The sequence below is a fragment of the Colletotrichum orchidophilum genome, assembly GCF_001831195.1.
Source record: "Colletotrichum orchidophilum strain IMI 309357 chromosome Unknown Scaffold_267.1, whole genome shotgun sequence".
Taxonomy (NCBI): domain Eukaryota; kingdom Fungi; phylum Ascomycota; class Sordariomycetes; order Glomerellales; family Glomerellaceae; genus Colletotrichum; species Colletotrichum orchidophilum.
Window position 1 is genome coordinate 1 of NW_019173223.1, and position 21140 is coordinate 21140.

At 49.5% G+C, this 21140-nt stretch overlaps 7 protein-coding genes across 7 annotated transcripts; 2 read left to right on the forward strand and 5 right to left on the reverse strand.

The window, feature by feature from the left end:
- Positions 1-202: 202 nt before the first annotated feature.
- On the forward strand, positions 203-1479 carry CORC01_14304 (uncharacterized protein; the record flags this gene model as incomplete). The annotated part of the gene is made up of 4 exons (XM_022625915.1): positions 203-556; positions 619-804; positions 1022-1150; positions 1201-1479. 4 exons carry the CDS (start codon positions 203-205, stop codon positions 1477-1479), a joined length of 948 nt encoding a protein of 315 aa, XP_022467570.1.
- Positions 1480-4375: 2896 nt separating this feature from the next.
- Positions 4376-4654, reverse strand: CORC01_14305 (uncharacterized protein; the record flags this gene model as incomplete). The annotated part of the gene is made up of 2 exons (XM_022625916.1): positions 4376-4400; positions 4446-4654. The coding sequence occupies 2 exons, from the start codon at positions 4652-4654 to the stop codon at positions 4376-4378; spliced, it is 234 nt and encodes a 77-aa protein (XP_022467571.1).
- A 1196-nt stretch (positions 4655-5850) lies between these two features.
- Positions 5851-6270, reverse strand: CORC01_14306 (uncharacterized protein; the record flags this gene model as incomplete). The annotated part of the gene is made up of 2 exons (XM_022625917.1): positions 5851-6159; positions 6205-6270. 2 exons carry the CDS (start codon positions 6268-6270, stop codon positions 5851-5853), a joined length of 375 nt encoding a protein of 124 aa, XP_022467572.1.
- Positions 6271-7202: 932 nt separating this feature from the next.
- On the reverse strand, positions 7203-9282 carry CORC01_14307 (SET domain-containing protein; the record flags this gene model as incomplete). The annotated part of the gene is made up of 2 exons (XM_022625918.1): positions 7203-8801; positions 9091-9282. The coding sequence occupies 2 exons, from the start codon at positions 9280-9282 to the stop codon at positions 7203-7205; spliced, it is 1791 nt and encodes a 596-aa protein (XP_022467573.1).
- A 3328-nt stretch (positions 9283-12610) lies between these two features.
- Positions 12611-13069, reverse strand: CORC01_14308 (uncharacterized protein; the record flags this gene model as incomplete). The annotated part of the gene is made up of 1 exon (XM_022625919.1): positions 12611-13069. The coding sequence occupies one exon, from the start codon at positions 13067-13069 to the stop codon at positions 12611-12613; it is 459 nt and encodes a 152-aa protein (XP_022467574.1).
- Positions 13070-14108: 1039 nt separating this feature from the next.
- CORC01_14309 (uncharacterized protein) lies at positions 14109-14687 on the forward strand (the record flags this gene model as incomplete). Its single annotated transcript, XM_022625920.1, has 1 exon — positions 14109-14687. One exon carries the CDS (start codon positions 14109-14111, stop codon positions 14685-14687), a length of 579 nt encoding a protein of 192 aa, XP_022467575.1.
- Positions 14688-17932: 3245 nt separating this feature from the next.
- Positions 17933-20111, reverse strand: CORC01_14310 (C2H2 finger domain-containing protein; the record flags this gene model as incomplete). Its single annotated transcript, XM_022625921.1, has 6 exons — positions 17933-18411; positions 18471-18511; positions 18584-18866; positions 18917-19588; positions 19724-19892; positions 19941-20111. The coding sequence occupies 6 exons, from the start codon at positions 20109-20111 to the stop codon at positions 17933-17935; spliced, it is 1815 nt and encodes a 604-aa protein (XP_022467576.1).
- Between the last annotated feature and the right edge of the window lie 1029 nt (positions 20112-21140).

Below are 21140 nucleotides of genomic sequence, written 5' to 3' on the forward strand. Positions count from 1 at the left end.
TTCTATCGGTGAAAAGCCAACATTGGCTCTCGTACTGGGATGTCGCGCTACCGCAAAATTGCGCATACGCAGACGTGAGTAAGCAGAATGGTGCACAAGCAGACAAGCGTACGCAGGACAGTGCCCACGCTGACGTGCCTCTGCAGAATGGTGCCTAGGCAGAATCACGCCTACGCAGAATCGTGTCCACGCAATTGCTACCATGCAGAATCGTGCTCACGCAGATGTGCGTAAGCAGAATACCGCCCAAGCAGACATGCGTACGCAGGACAGTGCCCAAGCTGATGTGCGTACGCGGAACCGCGCCCGAGCAAACGTGCATTTGCAGAGGGTCCTGCGGGACATCACTGTGCCTTTGGCCGAGAACCTCTCCACTTACGGCGGAAGCGACCTGGAGTGCCTGATTGAGAGCGTCAATCAAGGATGGACACTCTCCCCGTTCATCACTGTCGAACTATTTCGGCTGTCGAATGCGAGAAACCCTCATTCCTCGTCTCGCGCGATCATCGACTCGTCGGAATTTTCTGTCACTTCACAAGGATTTGATCGTCCATGGGTCAGTTGCCGTCTCAGTCCGATGTGAGGTCACTTTGCTTCCCGAAGCTAGCCTGCCCCTAGAGTTTTAGTGTCATCCACTCCCGCAGTTATATCGACCCTGTTCTGGCGGCCGCTAAGCAGGACGAGGAACCGGGCAATTCGAGCGAACGAATGCCAACTCCCCAGACGCTCCGTTCACGGCCTCGGCATCAGCAGAGAAGGCGAGGTGGTCTCAGCGCTGGGATTCGCGCAACTCTGCAGACAACGGTACATCACTTTGGGAAGTTACACATCGGCGGTCGTACTGTACGCGAGCTGTGAACACACACTGTGATCGTTTGTTCTACTATTGCAGGAGTATACTTGTTAATAGTGAAAGTCGTTACCTAAGCAGTGACCGTTGTCATAGATGTATCGGTAATCCCTCGCACCAAATGTGACTGTCGCTTTGGCAATCCGCTTGCTAAACGCACCTTTGACACAGCTTACCTCTCACGATGTCAACGCCAAACCGCTCGCTGCCCGGCTGGGTGAACCCGAGCGCCCTTCGTTGTTGAGTGGGTCCGCAGCCGCGCCCCAGTCACCTCCACCATCTGGCTCGAGCCACCCTGGAGTAGGCATTGTCCCTCCTCTTGCCTGCATCGCTAACATAAGCAGCACTAGGCAATTCGGTCTATCCTGTTCACCGATCATGAGCAGTTCCAAGCTCTATCGCCCGAGATTCAGCCGAAGGTCTTGGCGGCATGCGCGTGGCTCTTGCTCTCTGAGGAAACACAGGGAAGACTCAATCTGAAGCGACGCGCAAAGCAGGCCGAAGTTCACGCAAGGCAAGCCGAGACTAGCGGGTTGGCCACGGCCGTACGTTCAATGGAGGATGGCGACAGGAAGGCTATTGAATTCCTGCAGAGCGTTTTGCTGAGTGATGACGACGAGCGCGACTGACTTGCCCTGGGGTTAGACACCAACTGAAGGGCGGAGATTGGCGAGGGGACGTCTGGTGGTAGAGCCATTCATTGTGCGTGGCCAAGACACCTGGAGGAATTGGCGCTATCACAAAGGTGGCGATGATTAGCCTACATGCCTACGTCTCGAGAATGAAATGTGCAAGTCCAAATTTCAGCATACGTTGTCAATTAGACTGCGCGAATGGTGAGATGATGTGGCGAAGCGTGAAGACTGATTTGTGCAAGTCGCAGTGAAGCGCACCCCACTGCGAACGACGCTGGCTTCGGCGGGTGACTGACACCTCGTCGAACTCTACTGTAAGCGGTTCGCGGTGCCGCGGAAGGTAACGCGACTACATAGGAATTCGAAATTGGTCTCCATTACAAACCCCGGGCGACGCCCTCCGTGGTGACAGCCACAGCTCAAGCCAGAAACTGCTTTTTACGCTGTGATCATGGTTCAGATCCATGTTGCATGATCAGTCACGGGATTGGGTGCCAGGGTGTGTCAAAGGTATCGCGAGTCAAGGCTTCGCCATGACCCCCGTCCCCCACACAGCGCGACCTCTCTTTCCTCTTCGTCGCGCAACGTCTTGTATCTAGAAAGCCATGTCCCTCACATACCCCAACATTCACTATCGGCGGTGATAAGTGCAGTCTTGGTTGCCTGTCACTTGATAGCTACTTGACGGCACACGCAGCTTGTACCTCTACGTCCGCCTATTGATCACTCTTCGTCTAGAGTCATTAACCGGCACTGCGCTTATCGCTGCCATTTGTAGATGCTGGGTTATGCAACTTGGATCCGAATAACGAACACAGTGTAGGAGCAATTTCTGGACTTTTCTACGAATGTCATCAAACAAAGCACTGTCGTGGTCCCGTCATGCACTGTATCCCGCGTAGTCTGCTGTACAAGTCTGGTTTTGAGGTGTGCTACATACGACTCGCACTGTAGCATGCCATTATTCGTGGATATTGGAATCAATCATTTCAGCAGCATTTGGCTTTCTAGATTTGCAGGTGAAAAAGCGAGATAGGACTGTTGGCGCCAGTTGTTTTCAGCCTTCGCATACAATCGAAGCCTAGATCTAGGACGCTCCTGGGACGTCCACGGCCGACGGTGGACAAGTTCGGACGCACCGAAGACGCCCTTTGGACGTCCATGGCCAATGGTGGACAAGTTCGGACTCAATGAGGACGCCCTTGCGACGTCCCCGGCCAACGGTTGACAAGTTCGGACGTAATGGGGACGTCCTTGGGACGTCCACGGACAACGGTGGACAAGTTCGGATGCACTAAGGACGCCCTTTGGACATCCATGGCCAACGGTGGACAAGTTCGGACGTAGTGAGGACGCCCTTGGGACGTCCATGGCCAACGGTGGACAAGTTCCGACGTAATGAGGACGCCCTTTGGACGTCCACGGACAACGGTGGACAAGTTCGGACGCACTAAGGACATGCTTGGGACGTCCACGAACAGAACACGTAGATGCGAGAATGATGACTAAGTCGTCACAGATCGGTCGTACCTTGAGGTCTCCGTGCCGTTTGGCCCGCTGATTCAATGGCAGTAAACCCAAGCACTTCCGTCCGAAACAGGCGGTGCGAATAAGCTAAGACCAGCACACAAGGACCAGGTGCCGGAGTCACGTGACAAAATCACGTGCGAGAGCCAAATAACGTGTCTGAACCAAGATAATCCCCCGCTCTTCAACTGTTAGGCACAGGCAGTCGTGCCTTTTGTACAGCTTCTGCGTAGCATTCTTCCGCTACTTAACAGCGGGTAGCGTACTGGGTGCGCTCTTCGCGAGGACTCCCTGCTTGAGTGGTCGGCAGTCTAATCAGCAGTCTAACCTGTCGCATTCTTATCTTCGTGGGATGGAGGTTGACCGCTGCACCGCTGCATCTGCCTCCCGTGTGGTCGCATGATGCTGGGACTCTTTCGATGGGTGTTCCGGATAGGTAGATGCATGCTGTGGCTCCGCAGCACTTGGCATTACACAAAAAATACCTTGGAGCCCCGCATAACCGCACGTGACGGATTTACAGGTGGTGGGTCTAGCAATGATGCAGGGTGCCCGCTGAGACCATTCCACTGGCAGCTCCTTCCGTCGATGGAGTTGTGAGGGCGGAATATTGTAAGTACAATTAGTGCAATCACAACTCAGAGGATAACGCGGTCTGTGGCATCAAACCACTGGGAGGCGATTTCAATGGTCCATCTCGAATGCAGGTTCGGCCTGGATCTCGGATCTGAAGGTGAATGGTGGCGCATTGCACAACGCGAATCCATGCTTGGACACGGCCACACCTCAACCTTGCCTGAGCGGGTGCTGAGCCACGTCTTGGCTGATCGCTCCATGGATACCTGAGGCATTACTGTTAAGAGCAGGTTACAACAATCAACTGTGGCACAAAGCCATCGGCATGCAAAACTGAAAATGGCACATACCGGGACGGACAAGTCTTGTACGGGCTCTCGGGAGGCAAAGATATGAGCGAATGTGGAGAATATGTAGATAATCATGCGAGCCCTAAATAGCTTAGCCGGGGCGTAATAAACTATGTATGTATGTATGTGGCACAAAGCACAACCTGCCTCGGGATCGCTTGCCAGGGCAATATCAGGGTATCATACTTACGGCTTACACAAATACTTTCGTATCTACGTCTTAGCTTTTTCACCTCTAATACTATTCGTATCTTGGAAACCAATGTTATGTAATTCGAAGCTCACTAAAGTGCATATGTGTATATAGAGAATAATATAGAAAAGAGTGTAGATCCGTGAGGAACTGCTAAGTGTTCGCTGTTTTTATCCGTCGCGTGGGAGTCTACGGGATGCGTTGTGGGGATTTCTGCGACGGATAAAACTGGCTGCTGTCTTCCTCATGGGCACGGGATATAGTTTTTCCTTGAAGAGCATTAGCGATGGAAAAGGAAGCGGGGGGATACCAATCATATCAGCTCTGGATATCGGCCACGCCGGGTCATTGGTAGAGCTATATTCACAGTGCCTTCATCTTCTGCGCAACACAATATAGACGTCCGATTGGTAGCGGCGACCAATCCCATCGCATCGCCACATGATGTTCTCTCTGGCTTTTTCAAATTTCTTATTCGTTCTATTCCGTTTTCTTCGCGCGGTTGAATCAGGTTTGGGGGCATCCATGGTCGCGTCGATGCGGACTTGCAGTATACAACGTCGTCCACGCGTGATAATCATAATCCATTACAACTGTCGTTCATGAATAAACTGGAATGTGGTATTGAATTTCCAAATCTTGGGGGCGCCGTCTGCGTCACGGCCCACCGCTCCACGAAGCGCGCGCGCCTGGATCCACCTACCGTGCCGACAGCCCCGCACTACGAACTTGATAGACCTGCTCTCCGAGGCGCACAGCCCTGGTGGCTAGGGGTCAAGTAGTCGCATATCAAGGCCGGCGTCTCGCTGGTCGATGCAGCGCGTATTCTCGATGTTGCTATCCGAGGGGCTCGCATTTGACCACTTCGCCAGTATCAGCCCACAAGGTATGTCGCCACCCAACAAGACCGGCGCCTGTACCGGTAAGGGATCCCCATGCGGTTTTTGCCGTGCCGGAGGTGGCGTGCCAAAACCGCCGTGCCTGCCGTACCAAAACTAGCGTGCCAGAACCGCCGTGCTAAAACTGCCGTGCCTGCCGTACCAAAACTGCCGTGCTAAAACGGACGACTAGTGACTGGACTGGTTAGGACGTTTCCGGGCCCCGCAACCGGATCGTCGCGACCGGCAAGGGAGTCGGATACCAGACCTTCTAGCAGTCCGCCGGCGTGGACGCTTCCGGAGGGCTCTTCCCCACGGGATCTGTGTGGCCGTCACCAGCAGGTCGGCCGTTGTAGTAGCCAGATGCTAGGAGCGAAAGGGAAGCCGAAGCCGTTACTCAACCCTCCCTTGGCCCCCCAATACTATCATGTCAGACGAGTCTACGCCCGACCGAGTCGCCTCTCATGATAAAATGTGATAGAGGCTCGTCTACGCATGCATGTATTGCTGTAGTCGGAGAAGATAGCCCTACAGGCGGTACTGCAGTATACCTATTCCTTTGGGTGCAGGAGTCAAGAAAGGGCGCCTCAGCGTGGGTTGGTGTCTTTGTCTCCCAGCTCTGGAAACACGTGACGAGGGCCGTTTGACCCCTACTGTCGGGACAGCATGGGCCCGTTATCAACTGTGATGTCTTGAACATTTCTCTGGGGATTCAACAGCGCGACTGCAATCCACATCGCTCAACCCAGCAGTCACATGTGCAGGCCTTTGAAACGATCACTGGGAGGCTTCCGTGAATGGGGGCGGCGATTGATGGTGGAGACGCTTTTCATTTGGCTAGCTAGTTTACCATATCTACCCTTTTTGAGCTGTCACTTTTGATTGTTTTTCCATGCAGCGCGTGCAGTGCCCTCCTGGAGAGATATATCGTCTCTTGCCCGACTGGCGTGTCGCACGAATATGCATCTACGTCATGGTTCAGAGCCAGAACATTACGACGATCTACGTTTGACGATCTCTCCCCACTGCAACATGAGGCGTCATTTTCTTCTGCTGCGGTTCCCTGTGGTGTATGGATGGTCGATGCGCGATTTCGCTTACCAACAAAGTCCTGGGGAGTTCTTGTCACGGAGACGGGGTACATCCTTTCCTTCGAAATGTTAATATTAGGCGGTTGCTCCACAGCAGTACTCACCATCTCCGCCTTCGTCCTAGGCCAGGACGGCTCATTAGATGAAGTGTATGTATAGTGTTTGTGCATCCTACGAACTTGAATGTATACCTCGGCTTTACGTCGCTCCCTTATCCGGTCGCATCGTGCCAATAGACTCTTCGTTGCCTAGGTAAAGTTCTCACCAGACCTGTCTCGCTCCTTTGAGATGCCATGTTCGGCCTCCGGAGCATTACAATTGCCGCAGTGGTTGTCGCCTGGCAGTCTGTGCTTAAATCCTTTTAGGACAGAACGTGAACAATAATTCAACAATGTCAGCATTTTGGGTGTTGGGCCCAAAATGGCCGTCACTGTCGCCGTTGACCCCCGGATGACGGTGCAAGTCTTGACCAATGGGCCACACCCTGGACAGGGGAGGCCGAAAATAGCTATGGTTTATTTTTAGCTTACTTACCTCGTTAATTGGTCTGCGGCGTTGCGTGCCGTGGACGAGCTTGCCCAGTAATTTTGGCACTTTAAGCCCACAAGCTTCTTCTCGAAGCTTCTGTGGACATTGAGTGCTTGCGTACGCTAAATTTGCAGCCTCCATTCCCGCGGTTACGTAAACTGCCTGATCATAGATCGCGATGGAGAAGGCCCCTGGACCGACGGCACATCGAAATGTTGAGACCCTGTCACTGCTAACGGTGGTATATTTGTAAAGGCATCTTCTTCCCGTCACCTTTCACTTTGAGATTGCCGTGGGTTGCTGTATCATTCCCGTACGCTTTGTACAGACGCAGATGAGGACGTTCTTGAAGTGCTCTGCTCCTGCAACGTGAATACACTGGTGAATGGTGTCAGGATTGACTGGGAAATGGATCCTTCTATGACACCAGTCACGCTGTTACCCTAAACCCCTTTCGTACTTTCCGATAGCGAAACATCCTTTGTCCGAACCGTGCCAGTAGCTTCAGAATACTCCACTGTGACCTCATGCCCCGCCTCGATGCCCTTACTCACTAGGACAATGCGCTGCGTGCTCATCCAAATGAACTGACGGAACTGCGCGTTGGGCTGGCAGTGTGATTAATGAACCTCGTGAAGTTGCCCTGCCGTCCCTGCCAGATCTGATAGGCCCGAACGCCCGTCGAACTATCCATGACATCCAGGTTTTGCACATCTGTCGTGATGAGACCCACGAATTCTCCGATCGCCGCGCCGCGCTCAAACGGACAAAGAGCCATCAGACCATTGTTGCGTCCGTCAGAGGTCCGGAACACCTGCACCGGGCAGGGGCTCCGGCGCACGGATCCAAATAGCGTTGGGAAGCAGTGGCATGAGTTTGCCTCGCGGTCTTCGGACTGCTCCCGGCCGCACGAGTGACACGTGTGGATGCCTTGGACGCAAGCCATGGCGTCCACTGGCGGCACCCACCGTGGGTCATCGGTACCCCACGCGCTCATGTCCATGACTGAATGTTCAAGCTGCTCGAAGCTGAAGTTGGGGTTGTACTTGAGATATGTTGACCGGAGCGGAACCGGATCCGAACCGTCTCTGTGGACCACCCAGTCGTGTGGGTGGCCGAAAAACCGACGCTGTGTACGTTCGCCGACAATCATGAGTAGGTGACGCCATGTGGGTTGCAGCGTATCGGCGGCGACCTCGATCTGCGGCCGGAGGCACCGGAGTCGCTGCATACTATCCGGGTCAAATCCAACTCTGTATTTGCAGAAGCGGTAGAGTCCCATGCCGGAAAAGACGAGCGCTGCCCAGCCTCCCGCGTCCTTGATATCCTTGTAGCCGCGCCAGATGGCCATCCTGTTTCGCAGCTCCTTCTCGGACCACCCAAAGTCGTTACATGTCTTGATGAGCGTCGCTTTGCGGCGTTTGGCGTGGGACATGCTGGGTTTAGTGATGGCAAGTAGCTCGACGTACGAGTCAAAGTGCTCAATCCACCGCGCTTGGACAATGACCTCGATCAAGCGGCACGCGCGGCTGACTTGCGTGATTTTCCGGCAAAAATTGTTGCCGCGATTGAAAACCCCTTCGATCTCAATCTCAGCCAGCGTGCCTTCTGCTGAAGACACCTGGAGCTGGTCGAATTTCAGCTGCTCAGGAAAGTGAATCTTGGCAGCATCATTGATGCTTACCGTTGCCGCCGTTGCCGCCGTTGCCAGGAGCTGCCACTGTTCAAGCAGATTTTGGGGATCCAAGCTGATGCGGCCGTGAATCTGCTCCCAAACGTTGACGACGAATTTGTCAATGGAGGACTGCTGCGGGATGAAGACGACGTTTGTCTGAATGTTTACGGGTTCAGGGAAACCATTGGTAAACTGCATGTGCCGCTGACTTTCCGGGAGCTCTTCTTCCACCGCCGCAGTTTTCCTGACTGGTCGCAGCGCTGAGACCCCCCATCTCTGAAATGAAGCATTGGCTCCAGTCTCGGGTGATAATTGCGGCAGCCCTTGGGATGGCGTCCTTTGCGCTCGGACAAAAGGCCAGCTAGCGCCGTCTATTACCGATCGCGGGCCAAAGGTGGATAGTGTTAGCTGGTCGATGGTGTTTTCCTTCCTCGCATTGCTCGCATTCGGTCTGTTGTTGTCGCTCTGTGAAATTATGCCAGATAAGTCTAAGATTTTCTGTATATCGTTAGTGATGGTTAGCAGAAGACCCTCTCGTACTTTGTCAACTACCCCCTCCCCACCCATGTGGCACAATTACGGAGGAGCCGTGAAGAAGACCCAGCAGTTACATTCGATGCTGACTTATCTACCACTCTGTCTATCTGGATTACGCATCCCGTATCGTAGTGATTATTTGCGTTGTAAAGTAGTTGCACAGGCAGCAAATGATGGCTGAATGCTTGCCAAACAACCCGCGAAAACGGGGGCTCCAGCCCTCGATGATTAGAATGGATATGCATCATACCGAAATCATGGGAGTGCAGGATGTTTGCCGCTGCATTCCCTGCTCGCCATGTTGGAAAAAAACTTCAAATCGAAGCACCGGTTTCACTAGGTTCCCGGACGAATAATCCCGCAGGATTCGCGCGAGCTGGTCTAGAATCACGCGGCAGATATCCTGTCGTAGAGTGTCCAAACGCTGCTCCGGGGACGTCATGGTCCAAAGTTGGTGGTAGGAATCAGTCGGTGAGAGAAACGTCTTGATGGCAGAGTGTGAGAGATAGAGAAAGCTTGGCTATATCATTATCAAATGGCTGATTACTGGGTATCGTAGCAGGCCTGCGAGCGAGTAACGGCACCAGGTACCACATTCATGCTCTTCTTTGCACTGCAGGTCGGGCCAGTTGTGCCGAAACAAGGTAAGATACGCGATGTGGGGATTTAATCCCCCCCCCCCCCCAATATTCCATTCGAGGGATAGGCGCAGACGTAGTCAGAGTCTAGTTCATCAAACGCCAGCTTAAAATGGTGCGACAAGGATTATTGACGCGCAGAAAGAGCTATATTGCTGGGTCGGCAGAAATTCTGAAGTAGAAAACGGGCGGGTGTGGAATTGGGTAGAAAGATCCTCCTCGCATCGTTTACTTTTCGTCGCTTTGTTGAATTTTTAGTGGTGGCGTCACAGCCACAGTTGCAGAAGGCCGAAAAAATGGGTTTGACTTGACCTGTTTCCGGCGGGTGCCGCTGTCGATGTTGCGAAAGCATACCCAAGGAATAGGTTGGCCCGCAGGAGAACAAGCGTCGTACAAATAAAGTTCACGTGGCGTCCAGCCGAAGCCGACGTCATCCTTGTCCCAGTTAGGTTGCTTGGAAACAGCCAGTCTGGGCCCAGCTGAATCAGAACGTCAAAAGTGGTGTGTCATTAACTCACCTTGCTCATTTATTTAAGCTTTGCCTCCCCTGATTTGGAATTTCTACGAAGCCTGAGAAACGGGTCGGAAGCCCAGCACCTCCAAATCATCGCTGGAGATCGAGTCAGTTAATTACTCATGCTTCAGCCGACACACTTAGTGGCAGACTTCCAGCATACGCCTGCTCGTCTTATTGTAATGGATCCCGGACTATGGAAACTACCTATAGAATAGAGCAAAGATGCTTGCAAGGGATTACCAACGTGTCCCGCCGCTTCAACGAGCAAGAAAGAGGAGTTAAAACAGATAACAGGTGCTCCTCGGGGGTATTCGCTCCTTTCTCGATCCCAACGCACGATCATGGTACGCCAATCGGGGGATACCATACCGAAAAGGTTACCTGTTGTATGGTTGCCCTGGAACTGGAAAGTCTAGCCTTAGCATGTCCATTGCCGGGTGTTTCAGGCTGGATATTTACGTCCTCAGCCTTGCCGGTATCAGCAACGGGCGACTTAGTGCCTTGTTCGTTGAGCTTCCCAACGCTGTGTCGTCCTGCTCGAGGATGTTGAGGTAGTAGGCACAACACGATCACGTGGAATCGATGCCGATGAGTCTGAGTCGGGATTTGAAATATCACGAAGCTTATTACAGTTACGCGGGACTCTTTCATTATCTGGACTCCTTAACGTCCTTGACGGCGTGGTGTTACGGCCCAAACAGTTGGGTGCTGGCCAACGTAACTATATAGAGCAGAACAGGGGATAATGATGCCGGAGTCATCATTACTGAAGCTTTTGCTTTGTGCCACAGTTGGTTGCCCTGACCGCCCATAACACGTGGCTTCGCAGGAGGGGGCGTGTTCTTATTATGACTATAGTATATAAATTACCTCGATTGTTATATTAAATATATTAATTACCTTTTTTTAAAAAAAAAATATTTAAAAATTAGTATATTACTAGGTAAAGTTTAATTTTTCTAATAGTTTTTATATTTAGTTTAAATATAATATATATACTGCTAAAAAGATTTATTATAATTAAGTGTTACGGCCAGCTAGTCGTAGTGAGGGTTTGTGTTAACAGAAGTCGGGGCTGCGATACTCGTAAACAGTAGTCGTCGTGGGAATAGCTTCAGGAAAGCTATTGTCTGTAAGTCGTGAGGTGGGTAAGGCTTCGGTGATCGGTCGTAGTCTTGTCAAGTAAGTTCTCAGTGAAGATAGCTGAAAGTGATCGTGAGATCTGATACGAAGTTGATTGCTGAAGAAGCTATGGGAGTCTGTCCTCGAGCCCAGCTCGTGGCCATTCTATATACAAGTCCTGATCGTGAACATGTCCTTTGTCCGTATGTTCACCCAACGGTTCCCGTGTTCCCAGGATGCGGGATCCGTTCAGTTGGAAGGCGGACTCCGTATGCCAAGCATACGGAGTTCCTTATCTTATCGTCACATGACTTGTCCATAGTTCTTCCGTTCCGTGAGGGTGACACATGTGTTCCCGTGTCCCATGCCATATATGGTGTGGTAGCCGCCGCAGGCCTGCGGGGCGAGACCCTGGTCCCGTTATGCATGTTGGGTCGTAACACAGGGCCCTGGTCTGGCAATGCGTGTTGGGTCGTAACACTTTATAAAAGGGATTAAAATAAGGGATATTATTAAAATTAAGTAAATAAAGGTTTCTAAGCGCTAAGGTAGGCTACAGGTCTTTTAATCGCTAATATCGATCAGAAGGAATTAAAACCTTAGGCCGCTAACATAGGCTATAGTTTTTTTTTTTATTATTAATTTGATATAGTTATAACTTTAAAAATTTAAGTCAATGTAATTTAATATTGACTTTATATATATAATTAAATATTTTATTAATATTATTTTAAATTATATAAAAATTTAAATTGTTTTTTAATTTTTAGTTTTTCTTTTTGATTTTTATAAATTAATTTTTCTTTTTTTTTTAAACCTAACCCTTTTGGTCTTAATTGATAACTTTACTTAAGCTTTTAATTAAATAAAACCTAACTTCTTTAACTATTTAAAAATAAAAAAATTAAAAAAAGACTAAAAAAAACTTAATTTATATAATAATCTTTTTTATATTTTAAAAATTAACAATTTTAGTGGGGTAACTATTGGTAAATTTTTAGTTTTAATTAATATTATCCGTAGTAATTAGAAAAGAGGTCATCGTTATAAACAAAGCTATCGATGAGTTGCTTGTCTTCACGATAGAAAAGCTAAGTAATATCCGCTTTTATTCTCTAGCTATAATCCTTCGTACCGCAATACAATAATTCTGAAGGAGTATATGCAATCTCACAAAGTCGACTACTTTCTCGGTAAGGACATAAAGACTCCATTTCAGCCAAAGATTTGATACACAGTTACGAAGAAGAGAAAATTCGGCAAGCGGACTACTTCAATATATTAATTAAAATAACAGGATATTTAACTAGTTGTGATAATCGGGATGCTAAAAATTTGCTAGGAAAGTAATTACCTTAAGCAATAATCATTTGTAAATACGTGGAGTTTCAAGGCATAATTAACAGTAGGTTATGCAAAAGAACCCATAATCAACATGCACGAAGATTCCTATCTTCGGTCGAGAAACCCCTCCACCATTTGGCATCCAATGCCTACGATGCATCAGGGCCCTTCTTGACCCTCGACAGCTGCGCCCATTCAATCGCACCATCCGTGCAGAATTCCTCGTCGATCTTGCAGCAGCCACCGTTATGAGGAATCTGCAACAGCGCATTTGGCTGCTTAACCTCAACATTCTCCTTTCCCCGGATCTCCTTGCCACCAATCCAGATGCCACAGAAGTCGTCACGACCGCCAAATGTTCTAAGAGTGCAAGCTTTGGGGTCGATCTCAACCACGGCACCATCCTTGCCGCGTGTGGACCATATATTGTTCTTCCAGCTCATCTTGGGACCGTCGAGGGCGTCGGCATCCTCTTTGGTGTTGGCGAGGTGCGGGCATTCCGAGCTGGCTAAGGCGAAGACGTCTGCGCATTGGTCATTGCAACTTTGAGCGACAGAAAGGCCAGCCAGGGCGGCGATGAAGAGAAGTACAGTAGGGAAGGATCGCATGATGAGTTGAGTTATTGTAAGTAATGTGACTCTGATGACTGATGAAACACTTAAGGTCGTCGTAGATCGGATAGAGAAGAAGGAGTGAATACAGCATACTGTCTCTGTCTTGATCAAAAATTCCCGCGTGTGACTACTTATATAAAGAGAATCATCATAGGCCCATGACGAATAGACGTATGAATGAGGCTCTGCGCCATTGCTGTCACGGCCGAGTATTCTAGTCTGATTGTATGGAGCTTACGACGGCGGATGGGGACTAACGAAATTTCGCGAGAATTGTATCCCGCCATGGGTGGGACATTGCGCCCAGAAGTTGAAAGGTTCTAGTTAATTACACGGCTGTTCCTATCGTATGATCGAAAAAGTTCATTCTAGTGCGCAGCCATTCCTCGTAGTCGTAGCAGCCCCAGTTGTACTCAGCTCGGTCTAATTGGTGATCTTGCACACGGGCGTTCGTCCTGCCCGGAAGTATAATAAAGCTTCCAGTGAGCTCCATGCATGGAGCAACCTTGGTGGCCATGGACGGCACCTCCGTGCGCTAGTTGACATTTGACAGCGCATTATACGCTACGAAGTCAACATCGTTGGGAGAAGTCAGCATGGAATGACTGCCGGGGTTCTCGGCTGAGAGGCTCCACAGACCTTTGGGCAAAAGTCTACACGTGATGTTTGAACGCCTGAATCTTCGGTTTCGTGGACGGAGAGACCGAATCACAGGCATTTTATTTGACTTTTCGAGGCTATTCTCTATGCCATAACTTCCCATATGCTCCATTCGTATTTCGGGGTTTGGATCAGACTGAACGAACTGATTGAGACCCTTGTAAGTGACAAAGATGAGGATATTCTCATTCTAAGTCATACTCGAGTTTGATAGAAATTGGGTCTCGAGTCTTGCAAGTAATACTTAAGTACCTGGCAATGAATCAACTTCCGGTCCAAGTTTCGCGCATCTTCAAGTTTTCCGACAAGCATCTGCTCAGACTGTTCTCTACTTTCACTCTCCTTTGACCGCCCATCTTCACCACATCCAGACATGCAATCCATCCTCTGCTACTGCCTTGCAGTCCTCTGCGGCCTTCTGTGCCTCGGCCATTGCGACGAGCTTGACGACGCCGGCTACAGCGTCTCCCACAGCGGCAACAAGTGGACAGTCTCGTCTGGCGGCTACATTGTCAACGAGTTCCGCATCGACGGCAACCGCATCAAAGTCGACTTTGTCGCCAACGGCTTTGACGAGGGCGGCGTCTCCCTGCGCGACATCATCGTCCGTGTCTGGGGCCGCGCAGAAAAGCGGCTGTCTGACCTCGACTCTGTCCAGTTCGTCGACGTCATGGAGTACAGGGCGATGAACTCGATCGCGCAGGCCAGGAATATGCGCGGCGTCGGTCCCAAGACGAGCTTCCAGATCGACATGGGCGACATCGGTTGGGGAGAGATTACCGACAACCCGTTCTACTGGCATATTCACAAGATGTGCTGGGAGTGGACGAGCATGGAGGGCAAGGACGTCACGGGGGCGTATGTTTCGAGTCTGGAGGACTCGGAGGGAATCCAGCCAGATGACTTGATTTTCTACATTGCGGAGTATGATCAGCCTTCGCCGAGAAATTAAACTCAACGCCGTGGTCTGCGTAGAAGATCAGGTGGGTCTTCTTGAATGCAAACCTAAGTCTACCTATCTAGCAGGGAACAGAAGAGCAGCCGACAGGCCCTTGTAGCCGAGCCGTCATAGACACGTCTGGTGTCCTAGAGATGAGTAGGAAGAAATGGCCATTGCAAATGAAGATGCCGATTAGGAGGGAGCTTTTGCGTCCGATTCTTTCTATAAGCCAACTGTAGGCAAAGCCTTCAAAGAATTAACCGACGGTACTAACGTCGAAGGCTGACTACTAATCTGTAAGTAAAATCGCTTCGCTATTTATTAAACTATTATTTATATATAATATAGCGCACTTCAGAAACTTTTTATAACCAATAAAAAGTTATTAAAAAGGAGTTTAAATATTATAATTATAATAAATAAAAACGTATAGTAAATATTTATAAATAACTTAAACTTTTTAAAATAAATTAAGAATTATAAATATAGCTTTTTAAAATATAGATAATAAGAGGTCTTAAGGTAGGTAAGAGGTAAAAGTGAGTAAAAAAGTTAATAAAAAGATTAATGAAAAGGTAATAAAAAAATTAATTATATTAATAATGAATCTAACTAATAAACTAGGATGAAAAGTCTTCTATAAATAATTTAATAATTATCACACGTAATTATATATATTATTTATGTATAAACAAAGCTAAATAGTTATTAAATATAGTTTAAATTTATTTATTTATTTATATAAGTATTAAACTTTATAAAAATACAAAATTTTATATAAAAGTTTTAAAAAATTCTTTTTATATATTAAAAATTTAAGTTCTAATTCGAACTTTATTTAAATACGTATTTATAAAAAAATATTTTAAGCCAAAAAAACATCACCCCGTATTTAATAATAAGGAAGGCATGTCGACTACCTATGTACCTCCGCGTCTTAAAGCACGTTAATATTACAATATATATTCTTTTTCCGCCACTAGAGACTACTATAGAAAACCGCCACTTTAGGAAGCTTACTCCCGAGACTGTTCGATATCCGATGACTATCCTGGCCAAAGCAGCATGGGAGCCCAGCGTCAAGAGTAAAATAATGTTGGAGAGCCACATTTTGTGATGGTAAATCGAAGACTGCCTTGCAGATGAGGTTATCCTGCGATCTAAACAGGACGGATTCCACAATGGTGGTACGGGTAGTTGTCTCCCTTAATAATCAAACCTTTGACCCCGCCTCAAATCAAGAACCAGAACCTTACGATATTTTGTGAGGACAATCATTTCTTCATCTAATGAAGTATCCTTGAGTTTGGGCCTGAAGTCAAGTTTTTTGCTTTTCAGCCCAGTAAACTAATAACACGGTAATTCCCGAGCTATATTAACCATCACGTTATGCCCCTTGCCAGGAGGTGGGTCCAGATGGCGCCCAGACACGTATTTACTTCCGGCCATTTCCCACAAGCAGCGCCCTTGTCAAATGACTCTAAGCGGTTGTCAACCTTTCTTCGCCTTGTCCGTTGAAAGCCTGGGAATGATGAAACCAACTGATGAGAGACGGTTGCAATTGCCAGATGTGTTGGGTTTTGCAAATTAAACGTGTACTATACTTTGCGGGCATGAGAAAGTTGCACACTTCCCAATGTCTTAGACTTTAGATTCTCCACATATTCGAGGGGCGATCGGAATGAGCGGCTGCTTCCCCTTTGAGAAGAATGAAAGAGGAAAAAACAAGAGGAACGGGGCTAACTTGTATCATGTTTCCAGTCCGCCAATCTGCCTCGGGACATGTTCAGTATCGCCACAGCCTCGGAAGTTTTCCCACTTGCTGTCAAGAAAGCAGAAGAAAGTGGTTTTGGCCATACTTCTTTGCGTCGAATTCCTCGCACGCGCTGTTCTTACATCCGTACCACCGCGCGGCAGGGATGATTGTGGAGGCCATCCCACAATCGACCATGATGCAGTCAGCGCGCTCCCTCAGATGACATCCTCTGGATTCGCAGTACAGCTCGAGTCTCAATACAACCCTCTACTGTTTGTTTTGGGAGGCTGCGATCCTTATCCGGATGTCAATTGTGGTGGATCTCTTGGGTGAGTTTGAAGCAAATCTTGAGAATGGCATGTTTGCTAAAGTTATCCGGTGGTGCTGGATTACGGCCTACCGGAGGCGGAAGAAGCGGCTGCGATGCCGGCGGTAAAGCCCAGGTTTATATTCAACGAGGCATCAGCAACGGCCATTGAGGCATAATGTACAGCTACTACTTCCCGAAGGTTCGCTGGGGCAAGGGAGATGAAGAGGGCCACCGCCATTACTGAGTGAGTGTTGTCGTCTGGATTGCCAAATCGACTTGCGACAGCGACGCTATGAAGGGCCTGCGCGCTGTTGGTGTATCGTTTACGACTGACCACGAGGCGTGGGATTTGGCCAGAGGCGACCAAACATCAACCCCTCGTGTGCAAATACATGACAACGCCATTTCTCCCTACACAGGCGGAGACGACGATTGACTTTTGCAGCGTACTCCCTTGAGCTGGGATTCGCTTAATAAGGTAGTTCAGCTGGCGTTAACTGATAAGAAGTACGAGAAGACACTGGTACAGTTTAGACCTAGACTCCAAATGCGAGCCTTTATATGCAATGCACAATTGGGTTATTATGTGTGGTAGCCCTGGTTCTCCTCTCACTTTCCATCCCTCAGTGATTTTGAGGTATTGATCTTTTTGAGTTTGGCGGGCGGTCTCCAGTGACGTCGGTCTGAGGAAGAGGCGGTAGCTCAAGGGGCGCACATGGGCTGCATTCGGGGTTTTGACATGGTCGTTGTTAGGTCAGGTCATGGTTGAACCTGTTGCATTACCCACGTCCAGATGCCCACGGGAAGTATGTCATTCATTTCATGGTTGTGAGATACATGTCTGTCATGTAGTCCAAATCCAGTGGAAATTCTACCTATCAACCCACAGACCGAGAAGCTGAATGGATCTATTTACAAACCTCTGCTTAGCAATCGGGCTAATGTGCACATGCTCCTCTCCACTTGGTACGCGCGTACTACAACCCTCAGAAGAACCCTTATATGTAAGTCCCGTCAATCGGCATGCTTTCATTTGAAGAGGCGAAATAGGGCAAGCAATCGGAAGTAGTTTCGCAGCATCGAATTTTAAAACCTGAAGTACGCACGATTGGAAACCACCACACCTTCGGTTTGCCCTCCAGAACCTTGTGCCTCGCATCATGGGTGATCAAGACACCGTGCCGTATATCCTCATGGCGTGGTTTTTTGGAGGTGCATCTTGTGATCGAGCGTCATTCTGCAAACCTTGTACTCAGGTCTATCACCATCCGCAACCTTGGACAAATGCTTCTTTCGGAAGTGTTTGGTCAAGTCATTAGATGTGTAGAACTCATGGGTGAGTTCGTCCAACTGACCCTCGTCATCCGGAGGTAAATCCAAGGCCTGTCCAAAACAGACCAAAAATCTCTTGCTCCGCTCCTTATCGTTAGTGATGAAAATAGATCGTGTGGCGAAGTCCAACTGGCCGCCCTCAAGCGGATCAGAAGAAGAGTAACAGACTGCGGCCTTTGGTGTCGACCGAGGGCGAGACAGGGGCAAAGTACATCCTTCCTGGACAAGACAGTATGCGGAAACAGCCTCGATGGCTTCATCCCTCCGTCGGTATTGACCTTCGAGCGTGGTCACGATCGGGGTGGTGAGCTTCTCGATCAGGCGCCTTTGTGCTGGACCTGAGGTCGACAGGCGTCACCCGTCGCAGGGTTGGCAAATCCGATGCCATGCATCTGACGCTCGATGTCTTTTGTGGCTTGCTTGTCAGTCCACTCGTCTCTGATTTTCTGTTTGAGTTCTCTCCGAAGCCTCTGCTTTTCGTTCCGCCTCGCTCGCTTGACTTTGTTCTACTGTTTGGAGCCTTGCGGCAGTTCTCGAAGAGCTTTAGTCAGCTCTCTAAGAGTCGGATGGGTGGCGACCGATGCAGACTGCGCTAATGTGAGGCCGATAGGGCGACGCTCGGAGATGGAGTGGCCTATGCTGCAAGACTGCTTCATGAGCGCCTGTGGTGGCTTATGCCCCCAGAGGACGCCCCAAAGGTCGGCCGAAATGTTACGTCCGAGGAAGTGTCTCTGGAAAGGATCGGAGTTGCCATGTCCTAGAGCGAGATTCCTGAGAGCTTCGCTGACCTCGACTGCGTTGCGAGTCTGTATGACTGGCTACTAAGCTATCAAGAAGACAAACCGCTTTGATCGAACGCGTTGGCAGCATTATAACGTAGGTTATACGCTATCGTAGGGTACTCGAACCCAAGTATTTCGCCGATTCTCTGAATCCACGCCGCCATCATCCCAGAGGTAAGACAATCGTTGGTGAAAATTTGATAGCCCGTAAATGTCTCGATGGCCCGACGAAATGTGAAGATATCATTCAGGTCCTCCCTTGATGGTAAGGGCAGCTCCCGCTCGCCAGGATGTATATCGAGGTTATCAAGATGGTGCGGCGAGGTGAGGCTGGATGCATTGAAAGCTCGATGTCGGAAGAGGGCGTCTAGGAGGAATACATGGGGGCTTAGGAGCAGGAACGGGTTGAACATCGTCTCGGGGATGGAGTATGTTTTCCTATAATGTAAGGATGGTTTACTTGCAGCAGACTGGATCGACTTACTGTTCCTGCTCACCAAGATAGCTTTTGGTGAACTCCGGAGTAAAGCGAAGGGAAGTTTGTGTGGTCCGCCTTCTGGGCGAGAACCGGCCGGAGCAAGCAGAAGGACAAAGAGCACGGCGAGGATGCGCAGCTCTCCAAGCTTTAACGACTTCTTTGTCGTGTTCAGCATCGTCTCGACCCGCTGCTTGAGATCGTCGATCGTCATACAACGATTAGCTCGCCGCTGCTCGATCAAACACTGTTCCCTCCCTAAATCTCGAAGAACCTGGAGCAGTCAGCAGGAGCGCTGGTGTCGCTGTGGAAGAAACCTGCTCTGTGCATGCTACGGTTCAGCTTCTGGTTGGTCTTTTCACCCAGGGCTCTCTCGAAGACGAGTCGACAGACCTTCCAGTATGTGCCCAAAGAGCTCTTCTTCTTGATTCCGCGTTTCTTTTGCGAGCACATACTGTCGCCACTGCTCCTCCATGGCATCGAGAAGCACCGTTGTCCCAGGGCTGTAATCCTGGCAGGCGCATGGGTCCTCGTTGAACGCCTCGACCTTGCGTCGCCAATACTATGTTGACTGAATATTGCCATCAAAGGGCCTGATTTGGTCTTCCACATCCAAATCGTCATCGCAGAGATCGTCGATATCGGTTGCGTCGGTGCCCGAGCCACCTTTCTGCTCCTTCGTATCGAAGATGTCGTCGTCATAGTCGTCGCTTTCAACTTCGGCAGTGAATGATGCATCGAAATCGTAAGTGTGCACGTTCGTACGTCGGCGCTTCGGCATGGTGGGAAGTAAAGCGGCGGTCGGGATAGAATGATCGAACAAGTCGTGATGTTCTGGCTTTGAGAGCGGATGGATCGAGGAATCGGCTCACTTCGCAGTGCAGCGCCCGTAGATTATATGGTGCAAGAAGGCGAGCCATGGCAGGGCCCATTCTGGCGGCCTCGTTTGGCTGTTGGGAACCGATACGCAAAGAATGACTGGGAAATCAAAACTCGAGAAACTGGCCGTAGCCGCATGAACTGTTCAGGACGGTAGTGTGGCTGAGATACCATGGCACTCTGGGGTACACGTCTGGGACGGGAAAGGGTGACAGTTGCTTGGCGGGCGTGATGCCTGAGTTTAGAGCGGCGACTGGTTCGTGGCAGATGGCCCGCTGGATCCGGCGGCAGAAGCTGCCAAAAACGGCGGCAAACTAGCCGTCTCTTAGTTTAAGGCTGGGCGGACGTCCTGGCAGAGGTTGCGACCGAGTCTAAGCCAAAAGCTTATGTAGATCCCATAACAGGGCTCGAGTCCGAATCTCAACCAGCAGTGAAGATAGAAGATGATTAGGGCTATGTATTGTCTAAAAAAGGCCAAGAAGAAGGCCCCAAAAGGAAGTAAGGTCGAAAGCGAGGAGGATGTTTGCTTGTGGAAGGAATCGATCTTGCAGATGGTGAGTAGGAGGATTGTTCCAGCTGTCGACAATACGTTAGCAGCTTCGTATCATCCTATCATCAGTCGAAAAGAAATAGGTGATTGAGGATGTAAGGCAGCAATTTTCACAGGACAGACCAAAGAACCAGCTTCTTTCCTTGAAACCCCGAACTTTTCAAGGATGATAATTGGTAGGTGTAAGGCAATCTGACAGATTATTTAAAGACCTACGATAGATCTCTCTTTACATCTCCGAGTCCATTACCATTCTCTCAATCCATCGAACTATTTACATGCATGTGTCGCACCTCACTAAGCCCTTTTATCTCTTCATCTTCAGCTTAGTAGAGAAGTGGACTTGTAGCGTCCCGCGAGACCGGCCCGGAAAGGACCTCG